Source organism: Pipistrellus hanaki, assembly GCF_964339955.1.
Source record: "Pipistrellus hanaki genome assembly, chromosome: 9".
NCBI lineage: Eukaryota > Metazoa > Chordata > Mammalia > Chiroptera > Vespertilionidae > Pipistrellus > Pipistrellus hanaki.
In genome coordinates, this window is record NC_140511.1 from 6823123 (window position 1) to 6846020 (window position 22898).

The following is a 22898-nucleotide window of genomic DNA, read 5'->3' on the forward strand; positions in this document are numbered from 1 at the left end:
AAAAACAGTTACCTACAAGGGAGCACCCATATGATTGTCAGCTAACTTGTCAACAGGAACTATGCAGGCCAGATGGGAATAGAAAAAATATTCAAAGTGATGAATAGGAAGAACCTACAAAAGGATTACTCCTCCAGCAAAGCTATAATTCAGAACTGAAGGTCAGATAAAGAGCTTCACAGATAAGAAAAAGCTAAAGGAGTTCATCAACACCAAACTAGTATTATATGGAATGCTTAGAGGTATTCTTTAAGAGGAGGAAAAAGAAGAAAAAGCTACAGATAAAAATTATGAACAACAAATACATATCTATGAACAAGTGAATCTAAAAATCAAGTGAATAAAAAATCTGATGAACAGAATAAAATGGTGAATATAATAAAATCAGAGGCATAAAAAGGGAGTGGGCTGACAATTCTCAGGGGGTAAGGGATGTGGGGGGTGCAGGAAGACAAGAATCGTACACCTATGGACACAGACAGTGTGGAGAGGTAAGGGCAGAGGGTGAGGTGGAAACTGAGTGGAGGGGAGCTATGGGGGAACAAAGAGGAACATCTGTAATAATCTGAACAATATAGATTTATTTAAAAAAAAAAAAAAAAAAAAAGAACTCACAGAACGAGAAACTAAAAAACAATCCCATTTACCATGGCACCAAATAAATTATGATACCTAGAAATAAACTTAACTAAGGAGGTAAAAAAACCTGTCCTCGGAAAACTACAGGACATTGAAAAAACAGATTGAGAAAGACATAAACAAATGGGAGAATATACTGTGTTAATGATTGGTAGAATCAACATCATTAAAATGTCCACACTACCCAAAGCAATTTATACATTCAATGCAATCCCCATTAAGATACCAATGGCATGTTTCACAGATCTAGAAAAAACTATCTAAAATTCGTATGAAATTATAAAAAGACCCCAAATAGCTGCAGCAATCTGGAGAAAGAAGAACAAAGTTGGAGGGATCACAATACTGGATATTATTATACTCAATATTTGACAAAGTAGGCAAGAGCATACAATGGAGTCAAGACAGTTTTAATAAATGGTGTTGGGAAAATTGGACAGATAAATTCAAAAAAAATGAAACTAGACCACCAACACCATACACAAAAACAAACTCAAAATGGATAAAGGACTTAAAGGTAAGACGGGAAACCATAAAAATCTTAGAAGAATCCATAGGCAGCAAAATATCAGATAGATGTTATAGCAATAGAAACTAAGGAGAAAATAAATAAATGGGACTACATCAAAATAAAACAACAAAAAAAGCCAACTGGATGGGAAAACATTTTTGTCAATATATCCGATAAGCGCCTAATTCTAAAATTTACAGGGAACTTATACATCTTAATAAAAAAAAGATAAACAATCAAATAAAAAAATGGGCAAAGGACTTAGACACTTTTTGAAAGTGGACATATAGAAGGCTAAGAGACATATGAAAACATGCTCAAAGTTACTAATCATTAGAGAGATGCAAATCAAAGCGACAATGCAGTACCGTCTCACACCTGTCAGAATGGCAATAATCAACAAATCAACAAACGACAAGTGATGATGAGAATGCGAAGAAAAAGGAACCCTCGTGCACTGCTGGTGGGAATGTAGTCTGGTGCAGCCACTGTGGAGAACAGTATGGAACTTCCTCAAAAAAAATTAAAAATGGAACTCCCATTTGACCCAATGGGAGTTCATGGTTGCACACATAGTGTTCAAGTTCTTTCCGGTCTTTCTGTTTGCACACTATGTGTGCAACCAATGATCCCACTTCTAGGAATATATATCCCAAGAAACCAGAAACACCAATCAGAAAGGATATTCACCCCTGTGTTCATAGCAGCACAATTCACCATAGCTAAGATTTGGAAACAACCTAAGTGCCCATCAACAGATGAGTGGATTAGAAAACTGTGGCACATCTACACAATAGAATATTAGGCAGCTGTAAAAAAAAAAGAATGAATTCTTACCATTTGCAACAGTGTGGATGGAGCTGGAGAGCATTATGCTAAGTGAAATAAGCCAGTCCGAGAAAGATAAATATCACATGATCTCACTCATTTGTGGGATATAATGATCAACATAAACTGATGAACAAAAATAGAGCCAGAGAAGCATTGAACAGACCGTCAAACCTCAGAAGGATGTCAGGTGGGGGGCAGGGTAGAGGGGAGGATAAGGAGATCAACCAAAGGACTTGTATGCATACATATAAGCATAACCAATGGGTATGGACAGTAGGGGGGTGAGGGCATGTGCTGGGGGGTGGGAGTGGCCAGAGAGAGGTCAATGGGGGGAAAAGGAGACATATGTAATACTATATGTAATATTTTAAACAATAAAGAATTAAAGAAAACAGAAAGACCGGAAAGAACTTGAACACTATGTGTGCAACCATGATCAGAGGAGTATTATTCACAACAGCCAGGAGAAAGAACCCACCCAAGTGCTCACTGACAAATGGGTGAACTAAATGAGGTACAAACAGATGATGGATCATTATTCAGCCTTAAAAAGGACAAACATTCTGACACTTGCTACAACAGAGATGAATCGTGAAGACACTATGCTAAGTGAAATAGACTGGTCAACAAAATGACCATTACTGTATGATCCCACTGCCCTAGGTTTTAGGGGAGTCACATTCCCAGAGGCAGGAAGCAGGAAGGTGGCTGCCAGCGGCTGGAGGGAGAAGATGAACGACCTCGAGTCAAGTGTGCGAGCCTCGGCTGAGGGAAGATGGGAGTTCTGAGATGAGTGCTGTGCTGCTGCACAGCGTGAAGGTAACAGATGCCATGAACTGCACACTTAGAACAACCACAGCAAACTTTATGTTACGTGCTTCACTGCAATAAAAACATTCAACACTTAATCATACTGACTGTGGGCACCTCTCCATTTATCAAAAAAACATTATTCAGTTGCTTTAAAGTTTAAGCTCTCTCTCAAAACGAACAAACAAACAAAAACAACAAAAACCAAACAGCAGAAATGGCTGTCACTTTAAGTATCAGGAAAGCACTACATTTCACAGGTTTTATACTCACAGTGTCCTGAATCACTTCATTTTTCTCCAGGTTTTCCTCTAGATAAATCCTCTCTTTCAGGCCACTCTTAGGACTCTAATTTAAAAGAAAAAGAAGGTATTTAGTTCATTTCAACAGGCTCACCAAAAGGAGAGTTAAAAAATATTGTGGAAAAAGAATCTTCTGAATTTCATATATGTCTTTTGAAACTACTAAGTATCTCTCATATAATATCTGGCTTTGCTAATTTTTTCCCTGACTTTAGCAAATCACTTATTCTCTCAACTTTTTAGTTTTATATTGATACCATTAAAACAATATAGAGAGGAACCAATATGGCGGCATAGGTAAACACCTAACTGCAGCCTCACACAACAATTTCAAAAAAATACAACTAAAATACAAAATGGAAATTATACAGAACTACAAGAAAGTTGACTGACTGGAAATTCTACAACTAGAAGGAAAGAGAAAACCAGAAGGAAAATCAGAGGAGCTGTAAAAGCCTAAGGCACAGAGACACACTGCGCGCAGGGAGAGGACTGAGCTGGAGAGGAGGGGAGGATGGGTGCCTGGCTGGCATTCCCTAGCGGGAAGGAGACAAAAGCTCCGGACTGTGCTGAACCCGATCCGACAGCACTGAACCCCAGTTCTAGGCCAGACCCTGGGGACCCAGGTTCATACAGAGGGAGCCTGGGCTGTTAGGCAGAATCTCAGGGGAGCAGCAAAAGGCAGAACCCCTGGAGGCGTGCACATTGTGCGCAGAGGACGGACTGTTGACTCTGCTGCTAGATTGCCCTAGCAGGAAGGAGACAAAAGTTCCAGACTATGCTGAGCCCCAGTTCCGACTGCACTGAACCCCAGTTCTAGGCCAGACCCTGGGGACTCAGGCTCATACGAAGGGAATCTGGGCTGTAAGGCGGGAATTCAGGGGAGCGGCGAAAGGCAGTCCGGGAGGCGTGCAAGTTGTGCGCAGAGGACAGACTGTTGACTGTGCCACTGGATTGCCCTAGCGGGAAGGAGACAAAAGCTCTGGACTGCTCTGAACCCCACTTCCAACCCCAGTTCCAACTGCACTGAACTCCAGTTCCGGGCTCATTGGGGGAGAGACTAAAACAATATAGAACCATCCTGGCCAATGTTGTTCAGTGATTATAACATTGACCCATGCACCAAAATGTCTTGGGATCAATTCCTGGTCAAGGGCACATTCCTGGGTTCCAGGTTCCAGGGCCAGGGCTCACATTTGTGTTTCTCTCTCTCTCTCCCCTACTTCCTTCCTTTCCACTCTCTCGAAAAATCAATGGAAAAAATATCCTTGGATGAGGATTAACAAAACAAACAACAACAAAAAACAATTTACAAACAATAGAATAGTTTTACTTTAAGACTGGGCCTGAGGGCATATTTGTACCAAATAAGTGTAACTAGATATATTACTATTTCAAACTCATTATGTCAAAATCAATGTCTATTGCTATCCATCTCCTCTAATCCTCTCTGTCCCAAGAGAAAAGCATTTTGGACTATTTATATGAATGATATTAAGCTTCTATTTTGCTGTTACTACCTTGTGTAAAATGGATGTATGGATTTTCATAAAACTTACATAGTATGTTTGCAATGACCTAATATAAACACAAACTCTCTGACATGCAGAATTTCAGTTTTGGAGGGTGAGAAATACCCCAAAGCAATGGAGCCACTCTTCAGAGCGGCTGAAACAAGGCACAGAGATTTTGTGTGAATGCCAATAGGGACTATACATGTTCTCTATACAGTCACCAAATACCGTGTGACAGAGAGACAGAAAAGCTGCCAGACCTACTGGGAGTCATGTCACAAGAATACAGAAGACAACTTGAGGAGATTCCACTGGCCAAAAAAGAACAATTTAAGCACCAGAAAGAATAATGATTGCAATGGATTGAAAAACACCAGACAATATGTTAAAACTATTGATTCAAAATGTACACACAAGTGAATGTATACACATCCCAACACTGGGCACCTCTGGAGTTTGTTAAAGGTAACAGCTCTTCTGAAAAGAGATTCATAAAGGAAAAGAATCAAGCATTTATACCACCCTTCCTGCATAAGCTATATTTTAGGGTAATCTAAAAACTAGTAATGGAAAACTATTCTTTATACAATAATTCCATATAATATACACAGAAGAAATGACAAAGCAATGATATCGTTTTGAAGCAACTAATTAAATAATGGATGCAGGCATTTTCACCACTAAGATATTCCTGTATCAGATAAAAACTTAATGGGGAACTTTAGAATGAAAGAATCATGCTCACATCTGAACACCTTAAACAAACTTAAGGTCACAAACCACCACTACCACCAGATAGTCACCACATGATGCAGTGGTATGGGATGTACATACACAGTGCCACCCATGAATTGTTTTGATAAACAACTCAAAAATGTCCATCTGATCAAGACTGGATCTCACTATCAGTTTTTTGTAAATATACATGGAGGAACATGTTAACACCGTGAAACACAATACTGGACATATGATCTAGTTTCTTAAACAAAAATGACAACAACAAAAGATGGAACCATTATAAATTAAGAGACTTACTGAACAAAGGTTGAAAAACTTAATTCTGACTCAAATAAGCTGCAAAAAGATCATTACAAGACAATCAGGGTAGTCAAACTGCAAATTAAGGAAATAGTAATTCTAAAGATTGATGATACTATCTATATGAATAAAAGAGTAATATGCTAATTAGGGCAGACGTCCAAGGGAACAGGCCTGAGCCATCAGTAGGCCATCCCCTGAGGGCTCCAGGACTGTAGAGAGGTGGCAGGTCAGGATGAGGGCCCCCACCCCCAGTACACAAATTTTCATGCACCAGACCTCTAATCTATAATAATAAAAGCTTAATATGCTAATTAGACTGGACATTCTTCCAGGCGACCTTCCAGATGAAGCCGGGGCTGCGAGGAAAGCCTGGGTCCCGAGTGCCAGAGGGAAGCAGCACTGGCAGCAGGGGAAAGAAGGCCTACTCCTGCACAAATTTTGTGCATCAGGCCTCTAGTGTGTAAATATTTTTATTAAGAATTTGTAATGATATAATTACAGACTTATCCCACTCCCCAACCCCCAATGCCTGCCTCTCTCCCATCCTCCCCCCTTTTTGCCTTCGTCACACTCTTGCCCCTGTGCAGGGGATATGTATATATGTTCCTTAACTAATCCTATCACCTTCTTTGTCCAGTCACCCCGCACACTGCCCTCAGGAACTGGCCAGTCTATTCCACATATCCATTCCATTTTACTTGTCACATTATTTTCTTCATTAGATTCACATATGAGTGAGATCATGTGATACTTGTCTTTCTCTGACTGACAATCTTATTTCGCTTAGCATGAGGCTCTCCAGTTCCCTCCAGCTGCCACAGGGGCGAGATCCTTCCTTGTCACAGCTGCGGTGTTCCCTGGTGTGACCGCACCACAGCTTTCCTATCCACTCCTCTGCTGACGGGCACTTGGGTTGTTTCCACATCTTAGCTACTGTGAATTGTGCTAGGAACATGGGGGTGCATATACCCTTACAGACTGGTGTTTTGGGATTCTTAGGCTATATTCCCAGAAGTGCGATTATTGGGTCAAATGAGAATTCCATTTTTAGCTTTTTGAGGAAACTCCATACTGTTCTCCACAGTGGCTGTTCCAATCTGCATTCCCACCAGCAGTGCACGAGGGTTCCATTTTCTCTGCATCCTCGCCAGCACTTGTTGTTTGTTGATTTGTTGATGGTAGCTATTCTGACAGGTGTGAAGTGGTACCTCATGTCATTTTAATTTGCATCTTTCTGATGATCAGTGACTTTGAGCATTTTTTCATGTCTCTTGGCCATCTGTATGTCCTCTTTAGCAAAGTATCTATTTAGGCCCTTTGGCCATTTTTAAAATAAATATATATATATACATATATATATATATATTATTGATTTTTTACAGAGAGGAGGAGAGAGGGAGAGTTAGAAACATCGATGAGAGAGAAACATTGACCAACTGCCTCCTGCACATCCCCCATTGGAGATGTGCCCACAACCAAGGTACATGCCCCTGACCAGAATTGAACCTGGGACCCCTCAGTCCGCAGACCTATGGTATATCCACTAAGCCAAACCGGTTTCGGCTGGACATATTTTAAAAAAATATTTTTATTGATTTTTTACATAGAGGAAGAGAGAGGGATAGTTAGAAACATCGATGAGAGGGAATCATCGATCAGCTGCCTCCTGCACACCCCCTACCGGGGATGTGCCCGCAACCAAGGTACATGCCCTTGACTAAAATCGAACCTGGGACCTTTCAGTCCGCAGACCAATGCTCTATCCACTGAGCCAAACCGGTTTCGGCTCAGCTGGCCATTTTTTAATTAGACTGTTCGTCTGCCTGCTGTTGAGCTGTATGAGTTCTTTACATATTTTTTAAATTAATTCCTTATGACCTCTATCATTGGCGAATGTGTTCTTACATGCAGTGGGCTCCCTTTCATTTCTGTAGTTTCTTTTGCTGTGCATAATAGAGTCTGTTTAGTTTGATATAGTACTGATGGTCCATTTTCCTGAGTTTCCCTTCCCTTAGAAACCTATTGACAAAAATGCTTCAAGAGATATTACTGCCTATGTTTAACTCAGGGTTTTTTATGGTGTGGCGACTATATTTTAAGTCCTTTATCCATTTTGAGTTTACTATTCTGTACTAGTGGCCTGGTACATGAAATTCGTGCAGGGATCAGGGGGTGGGGAAGAGGGTTGTCCCTCAGACCAGCCAAGACCTTCTCCAATCGGGGACCCCTTGGGGGATGTCTGCCTCTCACAAACCAGGACCGCTGGCTCCTAACTGCTCACCTGCCTGCCTGATTGCCCCTGACCACTCTGCCTGCCAGCCTGCTTGCCACCAACTGACCCCCCCCTGCTGGCCTGCTTACCCCCAAATATACCGATTGCCCCCACCCCCTAACTGCCTCATCCTCAGCTCGGCCACCATGTTTTTGTCCAGAGGGTCTCCCAGTCTAATTAGCATATTACCCTTTTATTAGTATAGATGTTGTAAGTTGGTGGTCTGGCTTCATTTTTTTGCACGTACCTGTCCAATTTTCCCAGCACCACTTACTGCAGAGGCTGTCTTTACTCCAGTGTATGCTCTTGCCGCCTTTGTCAAATATGAACTGAACATACGACAAGTATGTTCAGTTCATATTTGGTTGGTTTCTGGGCGCTCTGTTCTGTTCCATTGGTCTATATGCTGTTCTTGTGCCAGTCCTAGGCTGTTTTGATTACTATGGCCTTGTAATATAGTTTGAAGTCAGGTTTGGTGATCCTTCCAACTTTGTTTTGCTTCCTCAAGATTGCTGAAGCTATTCAGGATCTTTTTTTTTTTATTATTATTCCATGAAAGTTTTGTAATATGTTTCTAGTTCTGTGAAATATGTCACTGATATTTTAATAGAAAGTGCATTGAATCTATAGCTTGCTTTGGCTGGTGTGGACATTTTAATGATGTTAATTCTTCCTACCCATGAACATAGAGTATGCTTTCACGTATTTGTAGTTTTCTTAATTTTTTTCTTCAATGTCATATAGTTCTCTGAGTCCAGGTCTTTTAACTCCTTGCTTAAATTTATTCCTAGGTAACATTTTTATTGCAATAATAAATGAGTTTTCTTAGTATCTATTTGCAGTAGTTCAATATTGGTGTATAAAACTGCCACTGATTTTTGGATGTTAATTTTGTATTTAGCATCATTTTTTAACTCATAGACTATGTCTAGTAGTTTTTTGGTGGAGTTTTTAGTGTTTTCTATATACACCATCATGCCATTTGCCAATAATGGCAGTTTTACTTCCTCCTTTCCAAATGGGATGCCATTTATTTCTTTTTCTTCTTGTCTGATCACTATGGTAGAACTTCTAATACTAGGTTGAATAAGGGTGGTGAAAGTGGACATCCCTGATCTTAAGGAAAAATCTTTTAGTTTGGGCCCAATAGGGGTGATGTTTGTCATACATAGCCTTTATTAGATTGAGGTAGGACCCTTCCATTTCCACTAGGCTGGGAGTTTTTATCATAAATGGATGCTAGAGTTTACTGAATGCTTTTTCTGCATCTATTGGTATGATCACATGATTTTTATCTTTCACTGTTTATGTGATGTATCAGATTTATTGAATTGTGAATATTGGACCAACCTTGCATTCTTTGAATAAATCTGACTTGATCATGGTGTGTGATTTTTTAAAATGTATTGCTAGATCCAACTTTTGCTAATATTTTGTTGCGGATTTTAGCATCTATGTTCAACAGGGATACAGGCCTATAATTTTTTTCTGTAGTGTCTTTTTCTGGTTTTGATATTAAAATAATGTTGGTCTCCTAAAAAGAGCTTGGAAGTCTTCCCGCCTCTTGTATTTTTTGGAATAGTTTGAGGACAGGTGCTTGTTCTTCTTTGAATGTTTGATAAAATTCTCCTGTGAACCATCTGGTCCAGAACTCTCTGGTTGCAGAGCTTCAATTTCATTAGTTTCCCATCTATTCAGGTTTTCTTTATTCTTCTTGAGTTTTAGAAGATTGTACGTTTCTAAGACTTTGTCCATTTCATCCAAGTTGTCTATTTTATTGGCAAATAGTTGTTCATAACATTTTCTTACAGTCCTTTATATTTCTGTGATATCAGATGTTACCTCTCCTCTTTCACTTCTAATTTTATTTCTTTGGTTCCTCCCTCCTAGGTTCATCAATCTCATTTATCCTTTCAAAGAAACAGGCTTTGGATTCATTGATCTTTGGTATTTATTTTATTTTATTTTTTTAGTTTCTATGTCATTTATTTGTGTTCTGATCTTTATTATTATGTGAAAGAAAAGAGCCACATGCTAACCTGATAAGCTCAGGGAAGGCTTGCATGGCAGTCTTGCAAACCCAGAGACCTAAGATAACCATAAAAGATGGTTTGAAAATTAAATATCTAACAGGTTATAGTAGGTAGTCATGTCCCAGATATTTCACCTGACAAAGATCAATTTTGATCTTTTACTGAGCCCATCTGCCTTCCTGCATCTGAGATAACATATCTGTGAGATGTTTGGGTAACTTGTAACTTCCTTTTTACCCCGCCCCCTCAGAGCATATCCCAGAGGTTTCCCCCCGCTTCCCTCTGTCCCACCTCCCTAATCTATCACCAATGAATTCCATGTAACTCACCTACGTCCCTTTCCTTTGATTCCAATGTATAAATACAGAAATGTAACCTGCCATTCTCCGGAGCATTATCTCAATCCCTTGAGGTTCTGCTTCCCCTGCATATGTCGACAGTAAGGCTCAAATAAACTCACAAAAAATTCTTTACAGGTTTCAATGTGTTTTTTTTGTTGTTGTTGTTAACATTTCTGTTCCTTTTACTTACTCTGGCCTTTTCCTGCTATTTTCTTCCACAATTATTTTAGGTCCAGGATTAGGTTATTTACAAGAGATTTTTCTGTTTTTTGGGGGAAAGTCTATATGATAGGAACTTCCTTTTCAATACTGCTTTTGCTGTGTACCACAGATTTTGAATAATTATGTATTCATTTTCTAGGCAATTTTTTATTACTTCCTTGATCTCATTGGTAACCCATTCATTCTTTAATAGCATGCTCTTTAGCCTCCATGTGTTTGAATATTTTATGAGCTTTTTTTTATCGTGGTTGATTTTAGTTTTATACCATTACTAGAGGCCCAGTGCACAAAATTCATGCATGGGTGGGGGGGTGTCCCTCAGCCCAGCCTACACCCTATCCAATCTAGGACTCCTCTCACAATCCAGGACTGCTGGCTCTCAACTGCTCACCTGCCTGCCTTCCTGATTGCCCCTAACTGCTTCTGCCTGCCAGCCTGATGACCTCCTAACCACACCCCTGCCAGCCTGATTAATGCCTAACTGCTCCCCTGATAGCCTGTTTGCCCCTAACTGTCCTCCCCTGCAGGCCTGGTCTCCCCTAACTGCCCTCCCCTGCAGACCTGGTTACTCCTAACTGCATGCTGGAAACCAAACATTGTCACTAGTAGTCAAATGTAAAAAGGGCTGGCCAACCTTAATGGCTCTGAATGGTCCAAGCTATTAACTCATTGCTTAAGTTGAGTCACTAGTAGTCAAATGTAAAAAGGGAATCCCAACCTTAATGGCTCTGAATGGTCGGAGCTATCAACTCACTGTTTAATTGAGATAGTGGTAGTTGAAGCAACTTTAACTTGTTAATCATATGTAAATTCTTGTTGATATTCTATTGTTGGAATTTCCTGCCTAAAGGATGTCTGTATCTCAGAACCTCAATAAAAGGGATGGCAAAAGGCCAGACCAGGGATAGTCCTCCTCCCAGAGGTGAACTCCTGCCTGGTCCCCCATTTTCCCAAATTAACTTTTTTCCAGTCTCTTTTCATTTATGTGCAGCCTTCTCCAGAAACCGGACTCTGAAGTGGAATCCTGAACCACGCAGGTCGTTTTAAGGGATCCCATACCTGCAGGCCTGGGTCCTCCCCACAACTGACCTTTCCTGCAGGCCCAGTCACCCCCAACTTCCCTCCTCTGCTTGCCTGGTCACCCCTAACTGCCCTCCCTTGCAGGCTTGACTGGCCCCAAATACCTTCCCTTGCAGGCCTGGTTCCTCCCAACTGCCCTCCCCTGCTGGCCATCTTGTGTCCACATGGGGTCAGTCATCTTTGACCATATGGGGGCAGCCATCTTGTGTGTTAGAGTGATGGTCAATCTGCATATTACTCTTTTATTAGCTAGGATGATCTGAGAATATGCTTGATATGATTTCATTCTTCTTAAACTTGTTAAGATTTATTTTGTGTCCTAACATGTGGTCTTTCTTTGAGAATGTTCCACGTGCACTTGAGAAGAATGTATATTCTGCTACTTTGGCTCAGTGGATAGATCGTTGGGCCGTGGACTGAAAGGTCCCGGGTTTGATTCCAGTTGAGGGCATGTACCTTGATTGCAATCACCAGTAGGGGGCATGCAGGAAGCAGCTGATTGATGTTTCTCTCTCATCGATGTTTCTAACTATCCTTTTCCCTTCCTCTCTGTAAAAAGTCAATATATATTTTTTAAAAATTTTTAATCCATCTGATCTAGTGTGTTAAGATCATTGTTTGCTTGTTGATTTTTTTTGTCTGGAAGACCTATCCATTGATGACAGTGGGTGTTAAAGTTCCCTACTATGATTATATTGCTGGCAATTTCTCCCTTAAAGTCTACACAAAGAATTTTTTATATTTTTAGGTGCTCCTATATTGAGTGCATATATGTTTATAGGGGTTATTTCCTTTTGTTGAATCAATATCTTTATTATTATATAGTGACCTTCTTAGTCTCTTTTGTGGCCTTTATTTTGAAATCTATTTTGTCAGATACAAAGTTGCTACTCCAGCATTTTGTTTATTTCCACTTGCATGGAATAATTTCCCACATGGCTGGTCTCAACAAAGTGGGAATTGAAATTCCAATAGCCACTGGTGCTCCAAATCTGTGTTGGTCTCCCATGACACCAACCAGCAGGTGGAGCAGTCCAGGAGGCTCCACGGGTGGGGGAAGGGGCTCCAGCCCTGTGCTCCAGGTGGAAGAATCCTTTCCCCTTTCCCTAAGCCAAACAGTGTAGTCACTGACCGGCTCTGCACAATGTCTTCAAGAAATCAGAGGGCCCCCCCCAGACGCTCTGCTGGACCCAAACATGGCAGCCCAGCCTCTCCAGCAGTCAGAGCCCAAGCAAACTTCTCAGGCTTGGGGTGCTAACAATAAGAGTGCTCTTTCACTGGGAACCTGCTGTCCAGTCTCTCAGGCATACAGAATCCCCCTGGTTCCCTCTGCCTGATGCTACAGAAGCTCTTCTTGCTGTCTCTGCTGCTCTGGGTTTGGAATCCCTGCAGGGGGTTGAGACACCACACTCCCAGGGAGACTGAGCTTTGCAGGCAATGGCGCCCAAGCCTCTCAGCCACTGTGCTGCTGTGGTCTCTCCTTTTATCAATGCCCCTCCTTTGAGTTTCTGCATAGTTTCTCCAGTGCTCCTGGGATGGAATATGTCCAAACAGCTACACTTCACCAGGCTTTTCCAGTTGATTACTCAGTTTTTAGCTATAAGCCTGGTCCTTATCTGGGAGCAAAGGCATGCAACCTCCAATTACTCTACAGCCATACTGCCTCTCTGCTGGCTAATTTTTAAGTATTCTTTTCTCTTAAAGATGCATAATAATGAACTAGTATCTTGGACTTGACTTTAAAGTAATCCAGAGATTTGAGCATCTGTTAGTGACTACTGATGCTGGGTGATTAGGTGCATAGGGGATCATTATGCGTCTCTACTTTTGAATAGATTTAAAACTTTTCCATAGGTATTTTTATATCATTTACATACTAAAAATTAGAGAGATAGATGCTCTGTATTTTTCATGATTCTTTGTGAGAAACTGGTGTGTGGTATTCATTAGAATCACCTTTTAAGTGGACACAAGAAGGGATTTTGCAATGATAATGATATCACAAACAGCACAAAGAGATTATTCTATAAAAATGAGCAGAAAAAGAAAAAAATTTGAAAGTGTTCTTTTAAAATATAAAACAATGACAGGTTCCTATAATCTTAATATAAGTGAAACAAATATGAAAACCCATAAACAAAACACAGCATATTTTAGCTTCAAAAAAACACGTTTTGAAGAACTAGAAATTAATCTAGTTTGTCATGTAAATATCCTAGTCTACAGTATATCATCCCTCAGCCAGATTTCTACAAAAATCATTTATTTATGTACTCTCAGTTTCGTCATCTATAAAATGGTAATACTGCGCCTTGAAGACTATTATGAGAGCTAAAAAGAGTATGTGTAAAGTATTACGGTAGGTACAACTGCTGACACAACGCAAGCAATCCATAAATGATAACCAATTATTAGCCATTCAACACAGATTTGTTCCTATTAAGCCAAGTAGTCTTTTTTTCTATCCTCACCTGAGGATATATTTATTGATTTTTAGAGAGAGAAACAGAGGAGGAAGAAACATCAACCGGTTGCCTTCTGTTCGCACCCCAGTCAGGGATCAAACCCGCAACAAGGTATGTGCTCTGAGCAGGAACTGAACCTGCAGTCTTTTGGCATTTGGGACAAAACTCCACCAGTGGAGCCACCAGCCGGGCAGCAGTCCTCTTTCCCTACAGCTCTCCCTACCTCTGCTCCACTTCCCTTTTCACACGGACATGTTTCTGAGTGGACCTGTGTTTTGCATGCAAGACCAAGACCAAACTCTTTAATTATTCCTTTTGCTGTTCATTCAAATACTATATAATAAAGAGGGAATAGCAAATTGACTGTCACTCCACCACAAAGATGGCAGCACCCACAGTGGAGGCAGAGCTTTCTGTAACACAAGATGGCTGCACCAAGAGTGGAGGCCAACTTCCCGTAACAAGCCTTAACAAACAATCAGCAGGAACCTGAGGCTGTGCCCCCTGCCCGTGGGGCTTGATAGGGGACCTCAGGCCATGCCCCCCGCCTGGCAGGGCTTGACAGGGGACATCAAGGTGCACCCCTTGCCCCTGTGCAGGGCTGGGAAACCTCAGGCCGTGCTCCCTGCCCCGGCACTGGACCAAGGGACCTGCAGCTGAGCCCCTGCTCGGCGGGGCTTAATTGGGGTGGGGCCATCCGGGTCTGGGTCTCGTGCAATTTCGAGGCCCACGTGGGTGGGTGGGGACTTGACTCTGGGTCCCATGGTGCGCCCCAGACTCTGACAGGAGGAAGATTTCCATATACATTTTACTAATTTTCTTTCATCTCTGACACTTCTATTATAGAGAAAGGGCAAATAGCAATATTAAAGTATTTCCTCTAATTAATCTTTTGGTATGCACTAATTTTGTGCACCAGGCCACTAGTACTTAATAAACGCTAATTATGTAACAAATTCTTAACTCACTGGAATGCCTGTTTTTACATTTGCTAGTTCACACTATTTTATAAAGTATACCAGAGGCACAATGCATGAAGGTTCATGCAAAAATAGGCCTTCCTTTCCCTGGTTTCGGGCGCCGCCTTCACTCCAGCCTGGAGCCACCTTTCTGCTCTGGCCCAGAGCTGCCTTTCTGCCTTCCCATGCTGCCCAGAGGCCCGGAGAGGCAGGAGTGGTGCGGAACGCCTTCATCGTTGCCACGGCAATGACACAAGCGTCCCGCCCCCAGCCGCTCAGCACCTGCATATGCAAATTAACCCACCATCTTTGTTGGTTTGACTTGCATATTTACTCCTAATTGGCTGGCGGGCACCGCAAAGGTCAATTAGCATAGTCAATTAGCATGTTCTATTTTATTAGGTAGATACATCTAAGCCACAGATTTTATTGTAACATCATTCTAAATTAAGATGACCAGATGTCCTGCTTTTGGCAGGACAGTCCCGATTTTTAACAATTTGTCCCTCGTCACACGGCGTTTTAAAAAAGTCCCAATTTTTGGAAAGAATGTCTGACAAGCTAGGGAAGGGTGGGAGAACAGGAAGAGAATATACGGTTTTTGGCGGCCATGTGGCTATTTAGCCAGGATATGAGTTTTATATTATTTTTGTTAATTTTATAATGTTAAACTTTAATAATAACAAATAATTGTTGAGAACTGATTATCAAGAACTGCTAATCAAAGTACGCATTGTTGATCAGTTGTTAGAATTCGACGACCATTGTTTGGACTTAATGAACAATGGCATTTTTTGGGATTGGCAAAGACGAAAACATTTTGTAACTGTCCTCAGACGATGCACATTGTACTGCCTGCTAGTAAGCTAGTTAAACAAGTGATGTCATTACAAATCAGCTATTCAGATAATTTAGGTACGGTAAGTAATTTATTCATTTATTTATTTCATAAATACATAAATTTTCTTGAATTTGGCAGACGGTACTTTTATTATTTATATTTTATAGTGGCGGCAAAAAGTCTAGCACCGGCCTTGAAAGTGACACTTACGACTATACATAATTTTTATTTATTTATTATATTTGTAAATTGTACTTATGTTGAAATTTAAAAATATATATTACAATACTATTTTTGCGTTCTATGAAAATTTTTGTTGCTCCATATAGACCAAATTTTTAATCAAACTCCCCCCCCCCCCCCCCCCAATCCCTGGTTAATGGTGTCCTGCTTTACCAATGTTAAAATCTGGTCACCTTACTCAAAATACAAAATTTACAGTTTTCTTTCTTTTTTAAAAAAAATATTTTTTTATTGATTTCAGAGAAGAAGGGAGAGGAAGAGAGAGAAAAACATCAATGATGAGAGAGAATCAATGATCGGCTGCCTTCTGCATGCCCCACACTGGAGATCAAGCCCACAACCTGGGCACGTGCCCTTGACTGTAATCAAACCCACGACCCCACTGAGCCAAACCAGCCAGCGCCACAATTTTCTTTCTTATGACTTGTTCTCCAGGCTTTGGAAGCATTAAGGTAAATAGGACAGTCTCTTTGCCCTCAGACACTTCCCTCTAGTGGTAGGACCACGCACTAAAGCAGAAAGGAGGGTGTGAGAAGAGCTGGTGCAGGTGACGCGTGGGCGTGCCTGTTTCTGAGATGAACAACAGCCGTTTCCTCCATGCCCTAACATATCAGAGAACCGTCTGCTGCTCTCCTGGGGAGGCACTTTCACACAAAAGTGCCTTTGCTTATAAGAGCACTCTGCACCTTGGTAAAGGCATCTCACTTATCACCTGGGTAATTTCGGCAAGTTAGGTTACTCCATTTGGCCTGCTTTATCTTTTGTAAAGTAATGATAACAACAGTATTACATACATGGCTGTTTTGAGAAGTAACTAGATAGGGATGTGAAACACTGTGGCAGCATATTATATGTACGCACAATAAATGTTAGTTGTTATATTTTTTTCTTGAGTCAAAACTGGATTTCTCATCAAAACATTTAGCATACCCAATCATAAGACTCCTACTGTCATCTTTCTCTCTCTCACACACACACACACAAAATTCTCTTATTTTCTTTGCATGAGGAACTGAGTCATTGGGCCTAAGCCTCAAAAGTTGGTTGGAATGATGGCTTAGGCCACATGTGTCAAACACAAGGCCCGCAGGCCAAATCCAGCCCGCCAGGCCTTGCAATGTGGCCCGCACCGCGCTGTCATCACTGCACTCCGCTGTCAGTTTATGACATTGTCAGTTTATGACTGTTCAGTAAACCATTCGGCCCGCGATTTAGGCTGGATTTTAGATTTTCGCCCCTTCTCTGATTGAGTTCGACACCCCTAGCTTAGGCCAATAGATTTCCTTTTCTTTCTTTCTTTTTTTTTCTTTCTTTTATTTTAGTGGAACCTTCAATAGGGCAGGAATTTTACTGTTAAATATAATACTTGGGTGTGTCTCTGTGTATGTGTGTACACATGTACACATGCACATACAATAAAGTCAGAAGGAGTAACAACACCTCTACATGCAAAGCACTCTTACTTCCTATTCTTTTTTTTCTTTTTCTTTTTTTTTAATATATGCTGGTCCCAACCAACTAAATTGATTTCATAAACCAATTTTTAAAATGCGGCATTACGGTACCATCTCACACCTGTCAGAATAGCCAACATCAACAAATCAACAAACAAGTGTTGGCAAGGTTGCGGAGAAAAAGGAACCCTCGTGCACTGCTGGTGGGAATGCAGACTGGTGCAGCCACTGTGGAGAACAGTATGGAGTTTCCTCAAAAACTGAAAATGAAACTCCAATTTGACCCAGTAATCCCACACCTAGGAATATATCCCAAGAAACTAGAAACACCAATCAGAAAGAATATATGCCCCTCTATGTTCATAGCAGCACAATCTACAATAGATAGAATTTGGAAACAGCCTAGGTGCCCGTCAGCAAATGATTGGATCAAAAAACTATGCTACATCTACACAATGGAATACTATGCTGCCATAAAAAAGAAGGAATTCTCATCATTTGCAGCAACCTGGATAGAATTGGAGAACATCATGCTGAGTGAAATAAGCCAGTCAATGAAAGAGAAATACCACATGGCCTCACTCATTTATGGATATTAAAGAACATTATAAACTGACAAACCAAAAGTCAGATATAGAGACAGTAAAGCAACAAGCAGACTGTCAAATTACAGCGGGGAGGGTAGGGAGATCTGGGGGAGATAAGAGATCAACTGAAGGACTTGTATACATGCATATAAGTACAACCAATGGACACAAAACTCTGGGGAGAGAGGGTATGTATGGGGGGGGGGGGACAATGTTAAAATATGTACACAGATAATAATTTAATTAAAAAAAAGAAATAAAAAAAATGCTGCATTAGACTACTTTGCACATTACTTTAAAAAAAAGGTGATCTATTTGTAATTCATTATTCTATCATTGCATACTACTTACAAAGAAATGCTGAGTAACACTGAAATTAGCTTTTAAGTATTCATATGACTATGAAGCCACATCATATTCAACTTCAAATATTATATCTTTTAACAAATATCCAAGTTCATCTAGCAATTTCTGGGTTAATCAAGAAACTGATACTAGGCAGAAGAAACCAAGATGGCAGCATAGGGTAGACACCGGAATGCAGCCTACCACAACAAATTTGAATTTAGAACTGAAAAACAGGGGAAACATCACCCTGAAGTGCATAGGCTCTACCATCTGGGAAGAGAAAGAAGGCGTGCTGAACCTCAGGAACTGAGAAGGTGCTGAGAACTATGCGCGCGAAAAGGCGGCCGAAGAGTTCGCTGCCGGCTTGCTTGCAGAGCGCGGAGAGGGCGGGCTGAGTTTGCTGCTGGCTTACTCCCTGCACACGGAGAGGGAAGACAGCTAATGCGCGGCTGGCTTTCTTGTTCGGGAGGAAAAGAGAACCAACCTATTGCACTAATAGAGGGCCCCAGACCGAGAGAGGCCAGACTGTCAGGCAGTGGGCAGAGATCTCTCGGAGGTGTGTGAAGCCAGTGGCCATTACTGCAGGACTCAGAAACCAGACCATCATAGGGAGGGGCTGAATAAAGCTTGTCTGCACCCGAGACTCCGCCCCATCCAAGCAGAGCACAGAAGCCCTTCCAGTGGCTACCTTTCTCGTTCGTGGCGAATAGGACTCTCCTTGGGAAGGACAGACAGGAATCTAAAGTTTGTCTGTGCCTATACCAAAGAGGTGCGTGCACCTGTAACCAATTGTGCGGGATTCAACAAAGCTTGTCTGTGCCACCCCAACACTCCGCCCCATTCAAGCGGAATACAGACACTTCTGATCCTCATAGCCAATTGGCTTGGAGATCAACGCTTCCCAGTGATACCAACAACAAGCAAGGCTTAACAACAAGACTGCACACACAGCACACAAAGGGCTACACCAAGACTGTCCACCTCAGGTAACTGGGAGGCTGACTCACTGAACCATATAGGACACCTTAGCACACAAAGCCACCCTACCAATTCAGGGAAGCTGTGAAGATGCCAAGACAAGGAAACAGATCACAAACAAAAGAAATGGAAGAAAAGAAGAGACTGGACATAGAGTTCAAAACCACGCTTATAAGGTTTTTCAAGAATTTCCTAAAAAAGATGGATAAGACCTATGAGGATATGAAAAGGGATCAACAAGAATAAGAGATCAACAAGAAATAATAAGGGATCAATAAGAAATAAAGAATACATTGTCTGAAATAAAAAATATTATACAGAGTCCTAAAAACAGAATGGAAGATCGCAAGAATCAAGTCAAAGATTTGGAACATAAAGAGCCAGAAGACACTCCTCTGCAGAAGCAAGAAGACAAGAAAATCCAGAAAGTTGAAGATAATGTAAGAAACCTCTGGGACAACTTCAAGCGAACCAACATCAGAATTATGGGGTCCCAGAAGAAGAGAGAGAGCAAGATATCGAAAACATACTGAAAGAAATAGTGACAGAAAACTTCCCCCACGTGGTGAAAGAATTAGACTTACAAGTCCAGGAAGCGCACAGAACTCCAAACAAAAGGAATCCAAAGAAGACCACACCAAGACACATCATAATTAAAATTCCAAGAGCAAAAGACAAAGAGAGAATATTAAAAGCAGCAAGAGCAAAGCAGGTAGTTACCTATAAAGGAGCACCCATAAGATTGTCAACAGAAACCAAGCATGCCGGACGGGAATGGCAAGAAATATTCAAGGTGATGAATAGCAAGAACCTACAGCCAAAAATAATCTACTCAGCAAAGCTATCACTCAGAATCGAAGGCCAGATAAAGAGCTTCACTAATCAAAAAAAGCTAAAGGAGTTCATCACCGCCAAACCAGAATTATATGAATTGCTGAAGGGGGTTCTTTCGGAAGAGAAAGTAAATAAAGATAAAAACTATGAACAACAAATACGTAACTATCAACAAGTGAATCTAAAAACCAAGGGAATTAAAAAAAAAAATCTGATGAACAATATTAACTGGTGAATGTAATAGAATCAGAGGTATGGAAGGGGAGTGAACTGACGATTCTCGGGGAAAAGGGGAGAAGGGGGTGTGGGAAGAGACTGAACATAAACTGTGTACCTATGGATGAGGACAATGGGGAGTGGGGAAAGGACAGAGGGTGGGGTGGGAACCTGGTGGAGGGGAGCAATGGAGGGGGGGGATGAGGAACATTTGTAATAATATGAACAATAAAGATTTATTTAAAATAATAAATAAATAATAAGAGAAACTAATACTAAACATGTGTTATTAACATAATTCTACCTAATAGAACTACTAAGTCTTTTCCTCTTTGCAATGGCAAAGAGCTTCAAAACTGAGTAACTCTGACCACAAATGGAATATTAACATGCTCTTAAAGATATCAACAGTTGGCCTCCCGGTTCAGTAAGAAAGCACTTGTGTTATCAGCTTTTCTACCCTCAAACAAGATACCTGCTGGGAAATTCCATCTCCTCTAAAGAAACATGTGTCAGTGGTGTGCCAGGGAAAAGTGAGCTCTGGAATTAAAGGTTCCTATACAACAATGTCCAGAATTTCTGCTTATCCAATGCTACATTAAAAATGGAGAGGAAAAAAAAAAAAGCAGGAAGAGAACATAACTCTAACTCATGCTATAATACTTAAAATTAAATCTAGAGAGCAGCTTTCAGAAGAACCCAGGAAGACAGAGATGTGGAACTTACATCTGCATTGTCACTGCTGGGCCATGATGCATCTCCGCTGCTACAGTCAACTCTGCCTAGTCCGTCACCAGAGTCTGCTTCCACCGCACTGACTGCTGGGGTGTCATTGAAAGGCTTGGAGGATGCGATTATAGCTCCATCCTAAGATGGTTTAAACACAAACACATTAAAAAGACTTTCACTGTGGGTTGCATAAAGAAATGGAGTTGCACTACAATCAAAAGAGCGCTAACATCCGGCCAGTTTGATATGATTAAGAACACCTAAAGATCTAAAAGTTAAAAACATAAACAACTACTAATTCTGTGGTTCTAAAATGGCAATGATCAAAGACAGTTTAGCATGAAGGAAAAAAGTTTGTATTTCCATATAGAATGTAAAGGTAAAACAGTTTGTTAAGCTGCATTTTGTAAGATCTTTTAACTATACTTAAAAACATGATTTCTATTTCCTGCCCTTTCGTAAGATTATTACACATAGCATCTGCTTCACTGCCTTTCAACACTTCAGAATTTCAGTAAATCACAAATACTGAGATACAATGCTATACCACAATGATAAGCTTTTAGATCAGGAACCACACTTTTACTATTTGAAGACAGTAAGAATGCTGTCTATGCTCAGTAATAACATAAAACTGGCAACAAAACTGAAGGGTAATTCTAAAAACATCTATGAATGTTTTTGGAACTGAAAGTGATGAAAAAATAAATAATGTGTAATAGAAACTACACTAAGCCAGCAAGTCAGGACACCTTATGACTGTGATCTTCTGGAAGTCATGTAACCAGTTTAGGCCCTAGTTCTCACCACCTTAGCTAAATATCCTACATCTGAATATTATCTATAATAGAGGATTTTACAAATTGTCCAGGACGCCATCACAGTAAAAACCGAACAGCAGGTTGCGTGGGGTGATGATAAGGCCAGCAGGGGGGTTAGTGAGAGATGACCAAACAACTGAACAAGCAGGCTGTGTGGGGCAACCAGGTCGGCAGGGGGTTAATAAGGGATGACCAAATGACTGACCAGAGGCTGCATGGAGTGAATAGGCCGGCAGGGGGGTTAGTGAGGGACGGCCAGGCAAGCAGGCAGGCAGGTGAGTGATTAGGAGCCAGTGGTCCAGAATTATGAGAGGGATGTCCGACTGCCAGTTTAGGCCGGGATCAGGCCTAACCCAGCAGTCGGGACATCCCCCAAGGGGTCCCTGATTAGAGAGGGTACAGGCGGGGCTGAGAGGGAACCCCGCCCTCTGTGCACGAATTTTGTGTACCAGGCCTCTAGTAGAATATAAACCTGGTTGAGACTTAATGCTAAGCTATTTTTCTTAATCACACCATCATCTCCATACTTACCATATTTTCCGGCGTATAAGACGACCCCCTAATTTTACAGTTAAAACATAGGTTTAGGCCTATATTCGCTGTATAAGACTACCCCCCACTTCCGAGGCAACACCAGTTCTTTTTTTAATAGACCGCCTCTCTGACTCTGGCCAATCTGAGCAGGCTTTTTACTAGAACACAGTGTAGCTTCGGGTACAGAACATGTACACTGTGTTCTAGTAAAAAGCCTACTCAGATTGGCCAGAGTCAGAGAGGCGGTCTATTAAAAAAAGAACTGGTGTTGCCTCGGAAGTGGGGGGTAGTCT

The 22898-nt window shown here is 41.1% G+C and overlaps 1 protein-coding gene across 5 annotated transcripts in view; it reads right to left on the reverse strand.

Moving 5' to 3' along the window:
* Positions 1-22898, reverse strand: part of ARHGEF12 (Rho guanine nucleotide exchange factor 12) — a 202163-nt gene that overhangs the window by 73726 nt on the left and 105539 nt on the right. For all 5 annotated transcript variants that reach the window (XM_084895549.1, XM_084895547.1, XM_084895550.1 and 2 more), the window contains 2 exons: positions 21248-21388; positions 3065-3139 (listed from right to left, as the gene is read on the reverse strand). In XM_084895549.1, the coding sequence (XP_084751675.1) occupies positions 3065-3139; positions 21248-21388 (216 nt within the window). The remainder of the gene's footprint in view (positions 1-3064; positions 3140-21247; positions 21389-22898) is intronic.